Below are 23,621 nucleotides of genomic sequence, written 5' to 3'. Positions count from 1 at the left end.
AAGACACCACAAGGCCTCACTAACAGGGCTGCTGTGCAAGCTGAGTGAGGAGATGCATGCAGAGAGTGGGGTGCAGCCTCTGGCACAGAGCAGGTGTCCTCACTACTGTTTGTCTGCATGGTGGGCAGAGTGATGGCCCCCAAGGACCCCACATCCTAATCCCCAGAACCTGCGGATATGTTAGGTTGTATGGCAAAAGGAACTTGGCAGATGTGTTCTACATTGTGGATCTTGTGACAGATCTGGAGGAGCCTGGATTATCTGGGTAGGCCCAAGAGGATCACAGGAGTTCTTAAAAGTAGGAGGAGGAGGCCAGGCACCGTGGCTCATGCCTGTAATCCTAGCATTTTGGGAGGCCAAGGCTGTCAGACCACTTGGGCCCAGGAGTTCAAGACCAGCCCAGCCAACATGGTGAAACCGCATCTACTAAAAATACAAAAATTAGCAGGTGTGCTGGTGCATACATGTAGTCCCAGCTACTCAGGCGGCTAAGGCAGAAGAATTGCTTGAACCCGGGAAGAGGTTGCAGTGTGCCAAGATCATGTCACTGCACTGAAACCTGGGCAACAGAGCACGACTCTGTCTCAAAAAAAAAAAGCCCAGCTACTCAGGAGGCCGAGGCAGGAGGATCCCTTGAGCCCAGGAGGTCGAGGATGCAGTGAGTTAGGACTGCACCACTGCACTCCAGTCTGGGCAACAGTGAGGCCCTGTCTCAAAACAAAAGAAACAAACAAAAAGTAGAAGGAGGAGGAAAAAGAAGAGAATTAGAGAGAAAGATATAAAAATGAAAAAAGAAAAAAAAAGGTAAGTGAGAGATGACAGAGACCATGCTGCTGGCTTTGAAGATAGAAGAGGCAGCCATGAGCAAAGGAAGGCAGGGAGTCTCTGGACGCTGGAAAAGGAAAGACAATGGATTCCCTAGAGCCTCCAGCAAGGAGGCTGCCATCACTAATTCTAAGCCATGTCAGACTGCCGACCTGCAGAACTACAAGATAATACATTTGTATTGTTTAAGCCACCACGTTTTTGGTAATTTTCCCAGCAGCCATAAGAAATTAACACAGTCTGGAGGAGTTAAGGATGCTATGCTGTTAGTTGTTCTGCGTGCCAGAGTCATGCTTCTTCAGAAGTATACTAGGATACACTATAAGCCATTTCAGGGCAGGGACTACGGATGATATCTGCAAAGCTCTAGGAGCATCACTTGATTTTGTCTGTGCAACTTCCTAGGAAATTCTGCCAATGCATCAGGCCACTAGGAAATGCCTCTAAGGGAAGAGCCTGTCCCCTCAAGACCACTCCTCTGTCACCCCAACATCCAAATACAGGAGACTGGGCTTCCAGCAACTAACCTCAGGCTCTGTCAGCAACTCAGAGCAGGTGGCACGTGAGAGGATGATGGGTCTGCTAACATGTTACATACCTTGCATGTCCCTTGGGCTATGAGATGTGAGCAGAGGTTTCTTGCATCCTGTCCAGGAGTAAGCATGTAAGGGCCTGTGCCTGTGTCCCCCTGAGACAGGGGTCATTCAGGGTGGTTGCAGGAGAATGGAAAATTCCCAGCAGCAGTTTAACCTGATTAGCAAAAGAAAAACTGTTGAAATAGCTGCAGAAGTTTGGGGCTGATAATACTCTGAACAACCAGGGTGTGGGCCAAGCTAAGACTAAGACCAACTAGACCCAACATGGCACTGGATTTGACCTAGGTTTCTCCTAGGAGTTTGTGATACACTCATTAATATACTAAATATATTAATATATTAAACACAGCCAGCGTTGTGACCATTCTGGGAAAACCGGTATTTGGTGTAAAAATGGGTGGCACCACAGTTCCGAGAAGTCTCCACCTTTTTCCAGGAATTGTCCTGAATATTCCTTTGTTTAAACAAACACATAAAGGCAGCAGCCCCAAACCCCCTTGAGCATGGCTCTCTCTTGAATACTCCTGCACTCCCCTTTCTTGAGTGTATACTTTTCACTTTGCAATAAATCTCCATACTTTCACTACTTTACAACTCTTCCTTGAATTCCTTCTCAAGATGCTGTCAAGAGCCTGGACACCAGCTGGGGTTGAGGCCCTGCTGGTGTTTGGCGACACCTTCCAGCCCCCTGGAATCCCTTTTTACCCCCACCTTGGAGGCCTCAGAAACACACATGTGTTACTACAATTAAAAAAAAAAATTAGGTCTCCATTTGCCTGGGTCCCTGTGGACCCTGGAACATGCAGCATGAGCTAGAAGTATCCTTCTACTGTGTTAAGCCACTGAAATTTGGGGATTGTCTGCAATCTTGATGCATTTTATTGAATGAGGGTAGAGTCAGCTTTCGTAATCTCTTCCAAAAATTCTACTATTTAACCACAGTTAATACTGTCACTGCTTAATTCTACTACTTACCAGGGTTTTTAGAAATTACTTACTTAAGAAGGAGGCTGGCAGTTTGGAGCTCCATCTCTCTCAACAGTATTTTTGTCAGAATTTTAAGTCATGACAATAAAAAACAAAAGTAAGGTGCTACTATAATATCAAGCCTGAAGTGCACATTCTGCTGTAATGTTTACAGACCTCTTTTCCCCATGTTTGTAATGTGACCCACAGAATAAACCTGAGGTAGGAATTGTTCATTCTGTCCTCATCTGAGAGCTAAGAGCACAGCGGTTCAGAGAGACCATGAAGTGATAGAAGTAGGACTAGAACCCAAGTTCAAGGGGCCCAGAGCCCCCTCCTCTGTGCCTCACTAATAGTGAATACCTCAAGGATTATGTTTTCATCTCATTTCTAAACACCAGTGCCCTATACTTAACATAATAAAACCAGTGTAAGAACTAAAAGTGCTTTACACCAAATTATAGCAATATATCACAAAGCTTAGCATAACATTACGAATAGCTCATTGAACCAAGGCAGTTTGTTTGCAGAGTAAGCAAGCAGATTTTCTGCATAATATAGCAGTGCAGCTGGTAATAGCAGCCACTGAAATAAAAGCTGGGGCCGGTGGGGGCAGCCTCATTTAGGGACAAGTAGTAGACCCTAATGAAATTGCATTTTGGCCATATCATCCTCCTGAGAAAATTCCCCTTGAGGTTTTCCATTTGAATCCTGGGCATATTTATGAAGATCAAAGTAATGGCTTTTTAAAATTAATTACATGAATTTGTAGCTCAACAACATTGAGTGAAAGGCGGGTGTTGTACCCCATGCCTTGTTACAGCTGTACATCACACACATCAAAAGCCCAGGATGCCGGAGAGAGCACGTTCCCGGCTACATCAGCCCCCAAGCCGCCGGGACGAACGTGGAAAGAGTACAAAAGATCAGTCCCCAAAGTTGTTGTGACAGCTTAATTGTATTATAGTGCTCGGATAATTCCCATTTATTTGGCTTTTTCCTCAGAGCAAATGCTGGCCCCCCAAGCATAGCTATTACCAGGAGAATTAAGATTCACAACTTTGATGGGTCCTCTCGCTCGCTCCCTCTAATACCAGCCCTGCTCAAAAGTCCTGGTAATTGTTCCACCCCGATCAGGACTTCCCCCAGCCTTCGGCATGCTGAGACCTGACAGCAGCTAACTAATTGCAATTAAAATCTGCCACGTGAGTGGAAGAGAATAACATAAATTAATCAGTACATTAGCAGAATTACATTTAAATGTTCAAATGTGCATTCAACATAGTGGGACATTTTAAATTATAATGCAAAGTGCTTCATTATGGATGCTGATATTTTAATGAGGAAATGTGATGTTTGGTTAAATAGGAGTACAATATAGAGACTTCCTTAAAATTAGCATCAATGATGCATTTTAATTCAAAAAACAAGTTGTGGTCTGTGTAATTCCTGCATATCAATGTGGAAAAATTGCCTGGAGCTGTGGAAACAGTTGAACATCTCATTCTCTGAAGAATTAATAATTTCAGCTGTACTAACTAGCACTTTATGTAAATTGTCAGATAAATCACAGCAATAAATAAAGGTTTTAGAAGAACAGAACAGTGTGCTTATCCTTAATTTATTCAATCATCAATTCATGTATACTGAAGCTTAGGGATATGAAAGATTCAACATACCAGGCAAAAAAATAAAAAAGGAAAAGAGAAAATGTCTTTTATAGCCACACAGAGACTCCAGAATAAAGATCCCATCCAATTTTACCAAAATCTTGCATGTAAAAATCACTCTATGATGCATGTAAACACAAAAGATAGATTAAAATTTATATTAAGTTTATTTTCAAGTACAGATAGTCAAGGCTTAGTAATAAACATCTACACTAGAGTTTCAAAAGTCCTCCTTATGAAATAAATATCTTATGTAATTGCATGAACATAGAGCCCAAACAATACAAGTATATCAAAGAACTGTGTCAGGCTGTCTTTGTCATTTCCATATGCCACTTTTGTTTATGATGCTGCAGGCACAAATCCTAAGAGACATGGTAGAAGCTGACCTAAATTGGGTCTGCCATTTCTGTCACTGGTTAGAGATGGGGCAACCTCAAAAAAGATGAAATCCTTGTCTTCTTCTTCTGGGCCATCTTCTGATTTTATTAGCAGCAAGATAAATTCTTGCTGGGTTTTGTGATATAACAAAGCCACGGCAGCGCAGGATAGAGCAACGAACCACCACTGTTAGAGTATACACAAAAGAGCCTGGATTTATTTACAAGAACTCAAGTGAATGTGGATCTGAAATGATCATAATTAAACAATACAAAACAAGACCAAATTTTAATGCAAAGAAAATCTGTCTTCCATGATACCCATTGGAAACCCCACTCACTGCCCATTTATGTCCTGCTGATAATTCTCTATTAAAATTGTCTTACTACACACAACTTTGCTCTTATTTAGCAAAGAACAGAAGGTTTTGGTATGTTCCTTTCTTGGGTTTCAGGAGAGAGAGTTTTTCTCTTTCCAAAGCAATTTTTCTCCCTAAATAAACTGTGGTTCCTCCTTTGGAAACAGATTCTCTCTCTTGGTGTCTCTGTGCTATGCATCATCAGTCTGCCACTGCTGATGGGAACCCACCTTCTCCCAGGGAAACTGGAGCATGACTTGGCACCCTGCCATGTATAAAGACACCAGTTCACTTTGTGAAAGGTGCCTGAATCAAGATGGAGCCACTAATGCTAAAATAAATCCTGACAAATAGAGCCAGGCAAGGCCATAAAGAAAGGGTTCTCCTGCTAGCAGGCCTGATAATGAAAAAGACCTGGGTATTATGCTTACTACCTGGATGACAGGATCAGTCACACTCCAATCCTTGGCATCACGCAATATACCCATGAAACAAACCGGTGTGTGTACCCCCTGAATCTAAAATTTTAAAGTTGAAATTTAAAAAAAAGAAAGACTACAAAAACCACAACCTTACACAAAGACCATCACAACCATACCCACAAAAATACTACTGGAAGGACATCTGCCCAGTAGCTGCTTGTCTAACCCCGCACTGGCATCACCCCTGTTGATCCTTATAGCCAAGAATAATTATTTCAAAACGATGATGTAACCCTCTTCGTTTTTTCCTTTCAAAGCCTTTTTCTTCTTCTACCTCCCTGAATACACACATAGTGTATTATGGCATTCATATTCCCATTGCAATGCTCTCTTCCCAAATAAACATCTTTTCTTTTGGAGAACCACGCTCTGTTATTTAGTTTGACAACTTCTAAGCATAACCATTGACAATGTTGAATTTTACCTGAGCCCACTAATCCTGCAAAACAGGGATGGTTAAGAAATCCCCTCACTCTCTTGTGTTCCAGAAAACAGCTACCTGCAAAGAACTCCCTGTCCCCACAGGACTTAAAGAAGACTCATGAATGTTCCCTTTGTTTTACCTAGGATGAGATGACACAGACACACCAGGTCCCATTCTTGGCCTCACAAAAGATTAGCTGAACTGCTTGTCCTCATGAATCAAGTGGAACAAAATGCTTTTTAACCAAGCTTGGGTCAAGCTGCTCGCCTTCCACAGCAACTTTGACCCACCCTCAGCCTGAGCAGCACAGAGCCACCCCTAAGAACAGGCTGACCTCAGAGTAGAACGTTCTCTCATCTACTAGCCTACCACTTCCCACACCCAGTTCCTTCCAGCCTTGTTTACTCCTCTCTGTAAAAGAAAGCCCGTTCTGCCTCTCTCTTGAGCCGCCTGCCAACCTTATGGTCATAGCTTTCTCCCGATTGCAATTATCCTTTCTTCTTCCCACTTTGCAGTAATCCTTTTGAAATATGGATTTGTTTTTTTATTTGACACCGTCGACAGCTGGTGGTGTCTAAGTGCTGCAGCTCCAAGCACTATCAAAATCTATGCAAAGACATCTTATTATATCCCATATGAATTAAGAGAACTCAACCCCAGAAGTGAGGCTACTAGAAATTGGTACCAACAACAGGATTTTCTTTGGGTACCATCAGAGCTAAAAGCTTAGCATTTTCTTGGTCAGCAAACACAGAAGCCAACTAATTGCACCTGAGCCATTCAGTCTCCACTCACAATTGGACAGGGTCTGGTCCAAACAAAGAAAGGAATGAATGCGCCCGTCCCCTCCACAGCTCCTGTCAGGGTAACAATGAATCTTGAACGGTCAGAAGGGCAGTAGGCACAATAGGGCTTTGTATAAAAATATGACAAAGCCCCAAAGCAGCTGGGGGAACAATGATGTTGACAAAAGCTATCATTTCTTTAGGGTCCTAGGTCTTCCTATTAAAGTGTGAGTTACTAAACTTGCATTCATGTCTGCATTCATGCATATTACATTTATACATTATGTTTGTGTTTATTATATTGTATTTTTACATATTACACAAATATACATAAAAATCTTCTCAAGAAATAAAATGACAGTATTAGGCACATAATTCTAGAATGGAATAGTCTATCTCCTCCAGAAACAGCCTAAAGGGAATGAAAACCAAAGCTAAGAATGCTTTTCATACAGTGACTTGGATGATGACTGTGCCCCCTGGTTTGGGCTTGGTAATGTTATATCATTTTCCCACAAAACTATATTTATTACGAGCTCCATTTCTCACCAAGAGCAAGAAATGATATTGAGCAAAGATGAAATAAGTCACAGCAAAATTGAAAACAGAGAAGTCTTGGTGTAGTTTATCTTTTCTCATCTTTCCAGTGGAAATGTTCTACCACATATCCCAGTTTAATAACCCAAACAAAATCCTGTGTGGTCAAAGAAACAAAGGGAAAAAAACACTGGGTTCCATTTTCAGGACCCATGAGAATAGCAAAGGAGACATGACTGAGAGCTTCAGCATCTAGTGACAAATTGGCCACAGAGAGCACAACAAGGCAACAGTAAATGAGAATCAAATATCTAAGTAAAGAAACTTTTCTTGTGTGATGCTGAGAAAAGAGGCACTCCTTGAGACCATTTTACTTTAACTTCTTCTCAATCATTAAACTTCTTGTTACTGTAGCCATTTTAGTGATGACAGTAATATTCATTTTCTCCTCTCTCCTTTTGCTGAAGGAATAAGTAGTTACTTGCAGAGAAAAGGATAAAATTCTTTGATCTTTCTCAAGATTTGGAAAGTACCTAGTTTTACCCAATCAGGCAACAAAATTTTATAAATAAGATGCCAAATAACCTACAGAAGTGCAAAGTCCTGGTGACGTTGGAGACTCTGATTCTAGCTGGTCCCCTGTCCAGATTATGGTCACATAAACTCTATTGCTGGGTTTAGCAATCAACATATACACTAGATATATGTGTATTTCTCCTCCATTACATTCCGCCTTTTGGATAAACTCATTCTACCACTTATGCATGCCCAAGAGTCCTAACGCATACTTGCTGCATGATCATTATTATAATGACCACCATCCACTAGCACTTAGTAGGTACCAGGCACTCTACTAAGTGCTTTACATACACAACCAATCAAAGGGAGGTCTAGGCCAGGCGTGGTGGCTCACACCTGTCATCCCAGCATTTTGGAAGGCCAAGGCAGGCAGACTGCTTGAGCACAGGAGTTTGAGCCCAGCCTGGGCATCATGACAAAACCCCCTCTCTACAAAAAAATATAAAAATTAGTTGGGTGTGGTGGCATGTGCCTGTAGATCCAGCTACTCCAGAAGCTGAGGTGGGAGGATCACTTGAGCCCAGGAGGCAGAGGTTGCAGTGAGCCAAGATTGCACCACTACACTCCAGCCTGGGCAATAGAGTAAGATCCTGTCTCAAAAAAGAAAGAAAGAGAGAAAGAGAGAGAGAGGGAGAGAGAGAGAGGGAGAGAGAGAGAGAGAGGGAGAGAGGGAGGGAGAGAGGGAGGGAGGGAGGTCTAACCATTCCCACAAGGAATCTGAGGCTTAAAGAGGTTAAGTAAGTTGTTCAAAGTTATACAACTTATGAAGGGAGTAAGGATATAAACCCAGGATCATCCAGCCCTTCACTATTCGGCTACCCAGCTTCCCAGGACCCAGTCTGCGGACCTGCGGATGCCTAAAAGATGTGCCCCTTTGCTGTCCTCTCTGCTCTCCCTTTTCTCAGCTTCCTTGGCTGACTAACCCACCACAGCACTTCCACAGACACCATGTGCAGCAGGTTGCATCGGGTGAGTCTTAGATTAGGATCTGCCTCGGCTCTCTGGTGGACTTCACACTGCCCGGCACTAAGCCATTAGGTATAGTTTAGTGGTCAGAGGACACTTCCCTCCCCTCTATTTGTAAGTTCTTGCTATAAATACCTCAAGGTCCTTTCCTTGTGTTCTCTATAGTAATGACACAGAGAAAAACAACAGTAAGCAGAAAGATTACTATAAGCAAGCTACTACAGATTGAACTGTGTCCCTCAAAAAGATATGTTGATGTCCTCACCCCCCGCAAGTGTGAATGTGAGCTTATTTGGAAACAGGGTCATTGCAGATATAATTCGTTAAGCTGAGGTCATACTGGAACAGGGTGGGTCCACAATCCAAAATGACTGTGTCCTTATAAGAAGAGGAAAATGCCGTGGGAAGACCTCAGAGACACAACGGGAGAGGATGACCGAGGGAAGAGAGAGGCAGAGGCTGAAGTTATGCAGCCACCAGCTGAGGAACACCTGGAGCCACCAGGAACTGGAAGAGGCAAGGAGGGACCCTCCTCTGCAGGTTTCAAAGGGAGCAAGACCCCGCCAGCACTGACTTCACACTTCCATCCCCCAGAACTGTGACAAAGAAATGTCTGTGGTTTTAAGCCATCAAGTTTGTGGTACTGTGCTCCAGCAACTGCTAGAAACCAACACACAGGGTGACCCAGAGAGGTTGGAGGCAGATAAATTGGTTTACAGGCTTTTGTCTTTGGTAGTTCCAGACTAAGAGGCCCCCAGCTCTGGGCCAGGGTGGTTGTGGGCAGTGAAAGCAGATGACCTGTTGACTAAGAGGATTTCTTCCCATTAAATCATTAAGGAAAATCTCATCTTTAATAGAAACTGACAGGAGCAAGCACTTGAGTTAAGAATCCCCTGGAATTCAGACTGGAGAGCCTCTGTCAACTGCTCTCTATCTGCAAAGATAAATACATACTGCATTTGCTTAGCTGCTGTTCCCGAAGGAAACATAATCATGTCCCTCAACGCATGAGATTCTGATAAAATTTTAAAACCAAAAGAAATAGAATCACAGGGATTAGGAAATTCTATCTAAAAGTCTTACATATAATAGTGACATAGAATAAGACCCTGAGGAGTTGGGTCTCAAAAAATTCACCAAGCCAGATGGACACAGGGCAGGTCAGCCTCCAACTCCAAGTTCAACGCTATTCTTAATAAACAAAAAGAGGATTTGAAAATAGAAATGCATGAGGGTAGACCACTAGGCTTTATCTCAGGGTGGGACAAAACTTACAGAATTTCCTTGCTCTAACAAGAAGTCCCTTTAATAAGAAGTCCTTCCTCACTCTCCCTGGATCCCTGGAGGGATGGAGGTGAAACAACTCAGGAGGAAGAAGTGAGAAGTATTTTGTTTCCTTTGGAATAGGGGAGTGAGTCTCACCATATTTTCAGGGGAAGTAGTAACACCTTGTGTTTCTAATGTGTGTATGTGTATATTTTAGTTTAATCTTTATTATTCAGATATGGTGAAATCAACAGACTAGGAGATTATCATTGAAAAGATTGTTATTCTCCCAGTTTCCAAGAGCTGGGGACTCATCGTGCCATGTGGGATCCCATGAGAAAGCTCCTGGGTTAGGAGATGGAGGGAGCGAGAGGAAAACGTGAGCAAGAGCCTTTATTGTGTTTCCTGAGGGAAGGACCATGCAAGGCAGAGTAAACTGCCATAGGGTTGGCTAGTTTGAATTGTTTTCAGCAGGCTGTGGGTCCCAGGGGTTAGTCCACTACCTGGCCCTGGGTGATGAGGGCACAGTGACCTGCAGTGTGAGAGCTCAGGTGTGGGGGTGTGGGCTCTGGATTGGTTGGTTGGCCTATGGAAGGTACATTCACAGGTGAGTCATTTACCATCTCTAGGAATTGGCTCACCCTAGGAGAGGCAGTGTCAGTGTCTGTTATAGGAAAGGGGTCCCGATACAGACCCCAAGAGAGGGTTCTTGAATCTCACGCAAGAAAGAATTCACAGCCAGTCTGTAGAGTGAAGTGAAAGCAAGTTTATTAAGAAAGTAAAGGAATAAGGCCAGACGCGGTGGCTTATGCCTATAATCCCAGCACTTTGGGAGGCCGAGGTGGGGGGATCACGAGGTCAGTTCAAGACCAGCCTGGCCAACATGGTTAAACCTGTCTCTATTAAAAATACAAAAAGTAGCCAGGCTGGTGGCGTACGCCTGTAATCCCAGCTACTCAGGAGGCTGAGGCAGGAGAATTGCTTGAACCCAGGTTGCAGTAAGCAGAGATCACGCCACTGCACTCCAGCCTGGGCGACAGAACAAGACTCCGTCTGAGGGAGGGGGGAGAAGAAAGAAAGTAAAGGAATAGAAGAATGGCTGCTCCTTAGACAGAGCAGCCCCGAGGGCTACTGGTTGCCCATCTTTATGGTTATTTCTTGCTGATAAGCTAAACAAGGGGTGGCTTATTCATGCCTCTCATTTTATAGACCATACAGGGTAACTTCCTGACGTTGCCGGCTTTTGTAAACTGTCATGGCACTGGTGGGAGTGTAACAATACGGGTCGCGCAACCAGAGGTCACTCTTGTTGCCATCTTGGTTTTGGTTTTGGCCGGCTTCTTCACTGCAAGCTGTTTTATCAGCAAGGTCTTTATGACCTGTATCTTGTGACGACCTCCTATCTCATCCTGTGACTTAGAATGCCTTAACCTTTTCAGAATGCAGCCCAGTAGGTCTCAGCCGCATTTTACCCAGCCCCTACTCAAGATGGAGTTGCTCTGGTTTACAAGCCTCTGACATCTCTAAGGTTAGCAAGGCCCCCAAGATGTCAAAACTTCAAGAATACATAAAAGAAAAAGGCACGGTTAATATAACCATCTAGACTTCCTGATGGGCCCTCAGGCATCAACCACTTGGCCAACCCGAAAACAAAGTGGGAGGCCCCAAGGGGAGCAGTGAGAAGCCAGTCAGGAAAGGTAGAAGGCCCTGAGTCTTTGGAAGCTGGATCCCTCAACCTCATCCTGAAAACACTCCGGGGATGGGGAAGAGCAGAGCCTGTGTAGGAGCAAAGGTGTGCAGGGCAGGGCAGGAAATCTTGTGGGAATCTGGGTCTGGGTGACAGAACCCATCCCAGTGCCCTTGGGAATAGGGAAGCCTGGGAAACAATCAGGGTTGACACCCTCCAATTTGTTAAATGACTCAGCACTATGCTGAGGGGTGACCTGATTACCAAGGCAACCATCTGAGAACTCTCAAGTCAAAAGAGAAGCTGCATCCCCCATATCACTCAGTACAAGTAAAATGGTATTAATATGAACATTTTCACCATCGTAGGCCCTCCGGGACGGATGAGAGCAATCACATAATGAAATGTAAAGATTGGTTCATTAATGATTAAGAAGTTGGTTTTTAAAGACTTTGCTTCCTCAGTTTTACTTATTTTTCTTTTGTGAGACAAAGTCTCCGTCACTCAGGCTGGAGTGCAGTGGCATGATCTGGGCTCACTCCAGCCTCGACTGCCTGGGCACTAATGATCCTTCCACCTCAGCCTCCTGAGTGGCTGGGATCACAGGCCTGTGCCACCATGCCCAACTAATTTTTAAATTTCCTTGTAGAAGCAGGGTCTCACTATGTTACATAGGCTGGTCTCAAACTCCTGGGCTCAAATGATCCTCCTGCCTCTGCCTCCTAAAGTGCTGGGGTTACAGGTGTAAGCCACCACACCCTGCTGGTTCCTCAATTTTATTTTTTATTATTTATTTATTGAGACAGAGTTTCACTCTACTGTCTAAGCTAGAGTGCAGTGGCACGATTTTGGCTAACTGAAGCCTCCACCTCCAGGGTTCAATCAATTCTTGTGCCTCAGCCTCCCGAGTAGCTGGGATTACAGATGCATGCCACCATGCCCAGCTAATTTTTATATTTTTTTGTAGAGACGGGGTTTCACCATGTTGGTCAGGTTGGTCTCGAACTCCTAACCTCAAGCGATCCACCTGCCCTGGACTCTCAAAATTCTGGGGTTATAGGCAGGAGCCACCGCGCCCAGCTTGTTCCTCAATTTTAAATACCTTTGTATTTAAAATATTTTTATTGGTTGGATTAGAAAGCCCTGGATAATAGTCCATATCCTTGACATGGACAGGAGATGAATGTTTTTACCCTCAGGATAATCAGTCATTTCAAAAACCTCAAACACTGTTCCTGTACTCCTACAGGGAGCTCCACTCTCCTCCACTCCCTTACCACTGGTTAGTGTGACCTCCCATGTGGCCCGAAGAACTTACCAGAACACCGTGCTAAGAGACCTGACTACATTTTAGGCTGGCCTCCACCTGTACCAAGTTGTGTCCCTAAAGCTGACCCCAGCCTTCTATGCTGAATTTTTTGCTCAAGCAAACAAAATGCTGCCAAACCATAAAATGCACGTAATCCCAATCCACATTGCCAAACCACTTTCAATAATTCTCCACTTACCCTTTCTGAAATTTTCCATTTCCTCATAGCGCCCCCAGGTCTCTTTTTTGTTCTGCCCTTAATTTCTCTAGAGCCCCCTTTCGTTCCCTTTCTGTTCTCCCTTTAAAAATCTCAGTCACCTTTATTTTAGCTGCAGCTCAACTCAGCTGCTCCTGGAGTCTGTCTCCCCTACTGCAGTAGTCTGAGTAAAATCTGCCTTGCCCCCTGTCACAAGTGTCCCGTGCTATTTTTCTTTGACATTACTATAGTAAATTAACCAAAACCATTCAGTCTTAACACCAAAAGGCATCTTCCCTTTTTCCCTTATTCTTGCCTAAAGACCCTTGCTACAAGCTACAGATCAGGAATTTAGCCTTCTGGAAGAAATATCAAAAGAATGTTAGCCTCAGTAGAGTACAGTTTTAGATACGGAAGGAAATCAGAATGTTTTACCCCAAAATATATTTCTTTGACATATTGTGAGATGGCTGTTCAGAGAGGCAGCAGGCAGAAGTCATCTTGCAGAGCTGTGTTTTGCAGGAGAGACTTGCATCTGCAGAGAATCTGCATTAATGCAGCCAGGTCTTCCCTTGTCCGCGTCTAGGAAAGATTAACTCAGAGTCTGATACCTTGAAACAACTGAACGAAATATTTACCATCTATTCTCTCTGAGGGCTGCTACCTGTGAGGTTTCATCTATACAACAAGACCACCTTTGCTGGCCAGGCCTCTTCGTCTCCCCCTCCCATGACCTGTCTTGCCACTATAACCTGATTTACCACCATAATATGGTTACCACCATAACAAAACCACGGCATGGTTTGGGCCATGCTCTTGTTAAAGCAAACTAAACATAGCCTGAGAAGCTAAATATGGCCTGAAGAGGACTCCGTACTTCTATATTTGAGTCCTTGTGGACAAACTGTAACATAGCTTAATAGGCAGACAAGATTAAAAAGCTAAGTTAGGGGTATGCACCTGTAACAATAGCTGAGTCTTGGTCAATCCCAGTGGCCATACTTCAACCACTCATAGACTGCTAAGCATTCAAACCACGTTCAGAAAAGGCAAACGCTGAGCTGTAACCAATCGAGCTGTTTCTGTACCTCACTTCCAATGTCTGTACATCTCTTCCCTTTTTTTGTCTATAAATTTGTTCTGATCACAACACATACCTGAAGACTCTCACTTCTGCTGTGATTCTGGGGGCTGCCCGATTTGCGAATCGCTCATTGCTCAGCTGAACTCCTTTACATTTTAATTCGGCTGATGTTTTTCTTTTAAGGCTTTGAACCTCCATTCTTTCTGTAACCTCGAGATGGTATATAAGCTTCTGCACTGCCTTGGGGCATTGGGGTGATTACTCTGTGATTCTCCCCTGTGTACACATTAATAAGTTTGCATGCTTTTTCTCCAGTTAGTCTGCCCTTTGTACATTGATTTTTCAGCAAACCTTCAGAGGGCACAGGGATGTTTTCCCTTGGCTCCCACAGTATTCACAACTCTTGAATACTGTGAAGTAACATCACACCCCGTCAGCCTGTGCCGGAGGACTGAGGCAGGACTCCCAGGGACCCTGTGGCCCAGAAGCAGGTGACTCTTTACAGCCACCTGCTGACCCAAGCTCCTGCAGAACAGGAATTAATTGTGTAGGACTAAAGTGAACTGAAAAGGGTAATTTAACTGTGGTTAGTGTCCTTTTCCTTACAGGAGGCAGAGGAAACAATTTTTCTTACATGTTGATCTATCTCTTCTTTCTATAATTTAGCAGACTAATCCTATGCAAATTGCAAGAACACACTCATTGGATGGTATGTTGCTCCAAATCTTACTTCAGAATTCAGGGGAGATACCCTGTAGAATATCTGGATATAAATTATAAGCTAATGAATCAGCAAGAACTTAAGAATGATGGGTGTATAGAAAACACTGGTATTGATTGCCTTTGTCTGCAAAACTGATCCAAACAATCAAAGTGCCTTCATTAAACCCTTTTACTTTTCACGGCAATGTAGTTATTTGCATGGGTTCAATAAGATTCTGCCTTTGGGCCAGGCACAGTGGCTCACACCTGTAATCCCTGCACTTTGGGAAGCTGAGGTGGGAGGATCACTTGAGGCCAGGAGTTCAAGACCACCCTGGGCAACATAATGAGACTCCATCACTATTAAAAAAAAAAAAAAAAAAAAACTTTTTAAGTTAAATTTAAAAGAAAAAAAAATCTGTCTTTTTAATGATATAATTAGATAAACCAAACTTGTAACCATTCCAGAAACGTCTCATTTAAATCTCATTTAATTGAGTTTGACCAGCCCATTATTAATGAGAGAGGAGAAGGGAAAGAACACAGTCCGACAGGCAGTTAGGGTGGGTCCTCAGTTGATTTCTTTCAAACAAAAGAACAGCCTCCAGGCACAGATAAGGGGATTTACACAGAGGGGCTTACCTAAGGCATGCCCACAGCCGCACAGATAAAAAAGGCTACACAGGGGCCAGGAGTGGTGGCTCATGCCTGTAATCCCAGCACTTTGGGAGGCCTAGGTGGATGGATCACCTGAGGTCAGGAGTTTGAAACTAGCCTGGCCAACATGGTGAAACCCCATCTCTACTAAGAATACACAAATTAGCTGAGCATGGTGGCATGTGCCTATAATTCCAGCTACTCGGGAGGCTGAGGCAGGAGAATCACTTGAACCTGGAAGGCGGAGGTTGCAGTGAGCAGAGATAGTACTACTGCACTCCAGCCTGGGTGACAGAGCAAGACTCTGTCTCAAAAAATAAAATTAAAATAAAGGCTACACAGGTGACTTGTCCAGACATGCCCGCAATGGAAAATTCCATGCCCTGACACATGCACAGTAAGGGGAACAAAGCAATATGAAGTAACTGAAGCTAAGGGCTCACATGATTACTAGGACAGAGTGGAAATACCAGAAATTCGCACCTTATGCAAATGAGATGCCCAGCCCTCATTGATTTCCTACCAAAGCCTTTGCATTCAATTGTAAAAATTGGCCTCTCTCCACAGCAGAGAGCTTTCTTCTCTTACTTATTAAACTTTTGTTCCAACCGCTCCCTTTGTGTCCATGCTCCTTAATTCTCTTGGTCATGAGACAAAGAACTCCAGGTCATACCTCACAACAAGACACTGCTGAATTTTGGGGCATTGGTAAGACTGTGACATTAAGGAACAAGGACTATATACTTCATGTGGAAATGATGCCTACAGAATCCTCCTGGAAGGCTGCTCTACAGCCTTCCCTGGGGCTTACAGAGTCCCGGCCTTACAGGATGTCAAGACTTGTACTTCTTGGCCAGCCAGGACAAGTAAATATGAAGATTTCAGAGAAAGAAGATAAACCTTACAGTTAAAGGCACTCCAAGGGGAAACTGAATACATGTTCCTGAAATGGAAACAGATGAACTACTAAAGGCAACAGAGAATATTTCTGGCATAATAAAAATGATCAAAAATATGAATCCAGGGGCTTTGTAATGGAGTCGCAGACACAAATTCACTCCTTAATCTTAATATCTTATGACCAAGCATACAAGGAGGTCTTTATGTAATAACCACTACTTCTTTCTGTGCCTATGTAAGTAAAACCAACCAAATAAAAAAGAACATCAAGTTAATTATACTAGATCAGAAAATCTAGAACAGGCATATTTGGTCAAATTCATGCCTTCAAGGTAGAATTTGCTCATAAGACAACCTGAAAAAATAAAACTGACATTCTCATCCTTAGCTTAGCCCTGTCTGATACAAGAAGATAGCAACTACCAGAGCCCAGGAAAGATTTACATTTTTAAAAGCCATGCATTCCCAGAGATAAGCCTTGAATTACAGGCCATTCTAAAGCCTTACAGCCAGAGATAAGCTGTGATCCTTTTTCCTATTATCAGAGACAGGACTTTAAATCAAAATGAAACTGTCAACTGCTATATAATAACTTGAACTATAAATACAACCTTCTCTCATTATTCTGGGAGCCCAGTTGTTCTGAAAGCTTGCTTTAGGCAAGCAAACTTCAACTAGATCACAAATTGTCTGAGTGGGATTTTTACTGGGGAGAAGAGGATAGATTTCTTTTAAAAAGAAACAATAAAAATTGAGTTAGGAGGAGTAAAAACAATTAAAAGAAAGGGAACGGCCCAGCCATCATCATCAACAACTAATAAAAACTCATAGAGCTTTTATTATAGTGTAAAGAAAACCAGAGCTGCACCAGCATTAAAGCAGTAAAGACAGATTTTATTCAGGAACTACTACAAGAGGGGGCAATGATATCAGTGCAGAAATGGGCTCCATTCCAGATTCAGCATGGGCAGGCGGAGCTTTACAGCCAAAGAGTAGAGTCAGGGTCAGTGGATGGAAAATTAATAAGAGGAAACATGGGGGTATTGGGGGTTGGGAAGATTCTGGTTAAACAGACCTAACAGGATTCTTGCTGAAGGCAGGCCAGGATGACAAGACATCCCCTGGGCAATGGTGTGGGATAAGGAACACAATCAGATATCAAGAGTGATTAGACAGCCATCTCCTAACTTAGCAGGACTCTTTAAAAAAAAAAAAATCTTGCTCTGTCACCCAGCCTGGACTGTGGTGGCATGATCCTGGCTCACTACAGCCTCAACCTCCCAGGCTCAAGCAGTCCTCCCACCTCAGCTCTTGGGTAGTGGGGACCACAGGCATGAACCACCACACTCAGGTACATTTTATTTTTTGTAGAGATGAGGTCTCACTATGTTGCCCAGGCTGGTCTCAAACTCCTGGACTGAAGCCATCCTCCCACCTTGGCCTCCGGAAGTGCTGGGAATACAGGTATGAGCCACTGTGCTGCGCCTAGGTTTCTTGTTACAACCAGATTCTTGAGGACAAGACCTGAGGATGGGGCTTCATCAATGAAGGGCTCAGAGGACCACGTCCAGAGTTTGGCCAATCAGGGTCTCTGTCAGTAGGCACCCAGCAGAGTTGGTGATTGCCCTCAAGGCATGGACAGCCAATACCAGTTAATCCAACAACAAAATCTCCCACACTTGGGAATTTCTGCCATCTGGAATGGAAAAGGTCATATAGAGATGTATGATTGTTCCCATCTCCCTGTGGTTCTGCAGTGTAGACAGGTAGACTCAGTCAAGAGGTGACATTTTCCAGTCAGGGAGAACCAAGAACAGGATAGAAAGAAAAGGAACCAGGAGGGAGAGCTGGGAGGACCCGCAAGCAGAACACTAAGCTGTCAGCAGGAACAACAGGAGCCTGTTGGGTGTTGACAACTCAGTCACCTTCTCTGTTATGAAAACTGATCCCAGGGGACCCTCAAACCTGAAAAACTGCCTTCTGCAGGGCAGCTTTCAAAGCAGAATTCCCCTCTCCTCCTAACTCAGCAAAACAATTCCAGGGGGAGGAACATCCCAGGAGGCTGAAAACACAGACTAACACCCTGCCTACCCACTCCTCTGAGTTTTGACAGCTCTCAAGGGGTAGACTTTTGGTGTAGCTTGTCCCCACCTCTGCCCTGAGGCAACTGACCCTCTCTGCTCTGCAGAAACCCAATGAATCGAGCCTGGACAGCAGGTGCCACACACACTCCTAAATGAGAACTCTTAAGAGAAATAATTTTCTTCTTGAACCAAGTGGGGACCTGAATGTTCAGATATGAAAGAATGAAGCAATATAGATGTATTAGCCAAATTTCACACTGCTTATAAAGACATACCTGAGACTAGGCAATTTACAAAAGAAAGAAGTTTAATGGAGTTACAGTTCTACATGGCTGGGAAGGCCTCACAATCATGGTGGAAGGTGAAAGGCACGTCTTATGTGGTGGCAGACAAGAGAAAAGAGCTTATGCGGGAACACTCCCCTTTTTAAAACAATTAAATCTCATGATACTTATTCACTATCACAAGAACAGCATAGGAAAGACCTGCCCCCAGGATTCAATCACCTCCCACTGGGTCCCTCCCACAATACATGGGAATTCAAGATAAGATTTGGGTGGGGACACAGCCAAACCGTATCAATACACCATCTTCTGTTGTTTGGAAAACAAAAGCTAGCAACCAAAGGCAAGGCATTTTGGAAAGATACACAGACCTACAGATGTAACCTTTAGCAATTTCTGAGTGCAGTGGATACTCTCAAGTAGAAGTTGGTCAGCCCCAGGCTGCCTGGCTTTCCTGCTGAATCTGGATATTGGTTAAAACTGAGTATTGGTAGTTACCAGCTAATATTTATTAAGTGCTATCAAAGAAACAGATCAGGACTTAGTAATGAGAGACTTTTATTCAAAAGGATTCTTGCAAGGGAGGGAATGGGACTATTGCAATAGAAAGAATGCCTTCATCATAAGGTTTGGAAGTGTCTCAAAATCAAGCTGAAAAGGTTTTGTTTAATAGGATGAAGGAGGTGGTAAGTACAGATTAGCAGAATCTTTAGGGAAAACTGGACAAGACAGGGGAAATGATCCATGGAGTTTGACTGGAAACGTTGGGCTCACTGTACTCAGCTGATTCCCAGGAGAAACTGACTGGGAACACAACAGGGTCAAGACAAAGCAGAGGGCAAGAAATGAGCAACTGTGAGTGCCTTGCCAGGGTTTACTAAGTGGCAAGCATGGGTTAAAATTCCCATGAAGAAGGTGCTATCATTTTCCCCATCTTTGCAGAGGAAAAAAAGACTGAATCGTTAAGTGTGACATTAAATAATTCAAACTTAAAACTGCTTTGAATTATTTTGAGCCTTGAGAGGAATGTGGCTATATAGCCTGGGTCATGCAGCATGCAGCCACAACCTCTGCTTCCCCAGTTACAGATTAACTCTCTTTCTTATTCTTGTAGATCAGTGGTCCCCAGCATTTTTGGGACCAGGGACCGGTTTCATGGAAGACAATCTTTCCACAGATGGGGCCAGTGTGGGAGGGTGGTTTCAGGATGATTCAACCACATTACATTTAGTGTGTACTTTATTTCTATTATTAGATTGTAATATATAATGAAAAATTATACTAATACAACTCACCATAATGCAGAATCAGTGCAAGCCCTGGGCTTGTTTTCTTGCAACTATACAGTCCCACCTGGGGTTTTTAGGTGACAGTGACAGATCATCAGGCCTTAGGTTATCAGAAGGAGCATGCAACCTAGATCCCTGGCATGTACAGTTCACAATAGGGTTTGTACTCCTATGAGAATCTAATGCCATCACTGATCTGGCAGGAGGCGGAGCTCAGGTGGTAATGCAAGTGATGGGGAGTGGCTACAAATACAGATGAAGCTTCTCTGGCTCACCTTCTACTGTGCAGCCCAGTTCCTAACAGGCCAAAAACTGGTAAAGGTCTGTGGCCTGGGGGTGGGGGTTGGGGACCCCTGCTGTAGATGATTAGGAAAGACTGAAAGACACCAGAGATAAGACCCCCTGAAGTCCTTTCCTCCTCAGTAGGGAATGTTAAAGCAATCTTTCTTGGGATGCAGCAAACTGTAACCAATCAAATTACTGTAACATATGTATTGGCCTTGGGCAGAAATATGTTTCAACTCTTAAGTTTCTCTGCTTCTGGCTGTGTAAGTTAAAACTTAACTTCTTTGCTTTGGGAAGTTAACTTTCCTGCACTGATTCCATTCTTTTGCAGTCTATGTTACACGGGTAGCTATGCTCAAGCTTTGCTCTCAAATAAGCTCTCTACTTAATCCTATTTTCTGAATCTGATTATTTAAGACTGACACAAGCAATTTTTTCAGAGTCATACAGGTGGTAAAATTCATGTAGACTCTTATTACCCAAAACAGAAATAATCAGAAATATATTTTAATGTAATGTGGGGGAGCTGGACCTTTTCTTTAACCCCATTCTCTGTGTAATGTTCAACACATGTTTGGGGGATAAATTTGTGAATAGGTGTTGGGAGGGCTGTAATCTATAAATCCATCTCCCACCTCACTTAATCTCACTGAGTCCTTTGATAACTGGTGTCATGCAAATAATATTTTTGCTGTCCTTTTAAATCTATATGCCTTTTAAATCTATATGTCATTTTAAATCTATATGCCTTTCTCGTGAGCTTCTCCAGGGAGGTAGGAGGGGGCTAAACAACCCTTCCCTGCCAAGTCCACCCTGTAAAGGACTGTGTACCCAGCCAGTGAATGTCCCAACCATGTGGTGTCAGCTGCTGACTTCTATACTCTTGATGGCATTTTATTTTATTTTATTTTTTTTAGAAATGCACAAGTAGTAAAATTTAATAAGTATTCAAAATTCAGCACAATAATGGAAAACATAAATTTGATTATACTAAACATTTCATCTCAAAAACACCATAGATAAGAATGACAAATGACAAACCGAAAAATAAAATTGCAACTTCTTTAAAACAAAATGACTGTCAAATTTATAAAGGCTTCTAAAATTAATCAGGAAAAAACAACAATGTATCATAATAAAAGAGCAAATAATATGAATATTAAATGCCAGAAAAAGAAATGTCAGTGGCTCTTACACATATGACAATATGTTCAACTTCAATAATAATAAGAGAAAAGCAAATAAAACTTCATTTAAATATCATTCATTATCTCTCAAGCTTTTACAAATCTAAAGGTCGAAGTTGTAGATCACAAGGACATTTATATATTACTATGGAAATGCAAACTGGCATATCACTCTTTAGGGGAGATTTGGCAGTGTTTATCAAAATTGTACATTCCTTTATCCTTTGAACCAGCAAACCTATTTCAGAATCCTGGGAATCTATTCAAAGTTAAATTGACAAAAAATAGAAAATGACTTATGAACATTCATTTCAGCATTATTTTTTTTCTTTTTATTATTATTATTATACTTTAAGTTTTAGGGTACATGTGCACTATGTGCAGGTTAGTTACATATGCATACATGTGCCATGTTGGTGTGCTGCACCCATTAACTCACCATTTAGCATTAGGTATATCTCCTAATGCTATCCTTCCCCCCTCCCCCCCACCCCACAACAGTCCCCAGAGTGTGATGGTCCCCCTTCCTGTGTCCATATGTTCTCATTGTTCAATTCCTATCTATGACTGAGAACATGCGGTGTTTGGTTTTTTGTCCTTGCAATAGTTTACTGAGAATGATGATTTCCAATTTCATCCATGTCCCTACAAAGGACATGAACTCATCCTTTTTTATGGCTGCATAGTATTCCATGGTGTATATGTGCCACATTTTCTTAATCCAGTCTATCATTGTTGGACATTTGGGTTGGTTCCAAGTCTTTGCTATTGTGAATAGTGCCGCAATAAACATACGTGTGCATGTGTCTTTATAGCAGCATGATTTATAGTCCTTTGGGTATATACCCAGTAATGGGATGGCTGGGTCAAATAGTATTTCTAGTTCTAGATCCCTGAGGAATCGCCACACTGACTTCCACAATGGTTGAACTAGTTTACAGTCCCACCAACAGTGTAAAAGTGTTCCTCTTTCTCCACATCCTCTCCAGCACCTGTTGTTTCCTGACTTTTTAATGATCGCCATTCTAACTGGTGTGAGATGGTATCTCATTGTGGTTTTGATTTGCATTTCTCTGATGGCCAGTGATGATGAGCATTTTTTCATGTGTCTTTTGGCTGCATAAATGTCTTCTTTTAAGAAGTGTCTGTTCACGTCCTTCACCCACTTTTTGATGGGGTTGTTTGTTTTTTTCTTGTAAATTTGTTGGAGTTCATTGTAGATTCTGGATATTAGCCCTTCATCAGATGAGTAGGTTGCGAAAATTTTCTCCCATTCTGTAGGTTGCCTATTCACTCTGATGGTAGTTTCTTTTGCTGTGCAGAAGCTCTTTAGTTTAATTAGATCCCATTTGTCAATTTTGGCTTTTGTTGCCATTGCTTTTGGTGTTTTAGACATTAAGTCCTTGCCCATGCCTATGTCCTGAATGGTAATGCCTAGGTTTTCTTCTAGGGTTTTTATGGTTTTAGGTGTAACGTTTAAGTCTTTAATCCATCTTGAATTAATTTTTGTATAAGGTGTAAAGAAGCTTTCTACATATGGCTAGACAGTTTTTCCAGCACCATTTATTAAATAGGGAATCCTTTCCCCATTGCTTGTTTTTCTCAGGTTTGTCAAAGATCAGATAGTTGTAGATATGCGGCGTTATTTCTGAGGGCTCTATTCTGTTCCATTGATCTATATCTCTGATTTGGTACCAGTACCATGCTGTTTTGGTTACTGTAGCCTTGTAGTATAGTTTGAAGTCAGGTAGCGTGATGCCTCCAGCTTTGTTCTTTTGGCTTAGGATTGACTTGGCGATGCGGGCTCTTTTTTGGTTCCATATGAACTTTAAAGTAGTTTTTTCCAATTCTGTGAAGAAAGTCATTGGTAGCTTGATGGGGCACTTTAAAATCTAGATGTGCTTATCTTCATGGCCAGCCACCTGTTTCACTGCCAACACCACTGGGAGCTCCTCAGAGAGGCATCTGCATCCTTCCTTGTCCTGGGGGGTAGGCTGACCTCTATCCCAGTAGACCTGTATTAGTCCATTTTTATGCTGCTGATAAAGACATACCTGAGACTGAGCAATTTACAAAAGAAAAAGGTTTAATGGACTCACAGTGCCATGTGGCTGGGGAGGCC

General features: G+C 42.8%; 1 protein-coding gene across 1 annotated transcript in view; it reads left to right on the top strand.

Moving 5' to 3' along the window:
- Positions 1 to 815: 815 nt before the first annotated feature.
- The window catches only part of LOC100461541 (protein SET-like), a 47,120-nt gene continuing 24,314 nt past the window's right edge, over positions 816 to 23,621 (top strand). Inside the window, 4 exon segments of the mRNA XM_054529357.2 lie at positions 816 to 1,003; positions 3,211 to 3,303; positions 3,393 to 3,502; positions 19,853 to 19,926. Coding sequence (XP_054385332.2) covers positions 816 to 1,003; positions 3,211 to 3,303; positions 3,393 to 3,502; positions 19,853 to 19,926 — 465 coding nt within the window.

Source organism: Pongo abelii, chromosome 14, assembly GCF_028885655.2.
Source record: "Pongo abelii isolate AG06213 chromosome 14, NHGRI_mPonAbe1-v2.0_pri, whole genome shotgun sequence".
In the NCBI taxonomy this organism is placed as follows: domain Eukaryota; kingdom Metazoa; phylum Chordata; class Mammalia; order Primates; family Hominidae; genus Pongo; species Pongo abelii.
Note: the sequence above shows the minus strand (reverse complement) of the source record. Positions and strands in the feature narration are given on the sequence as shown.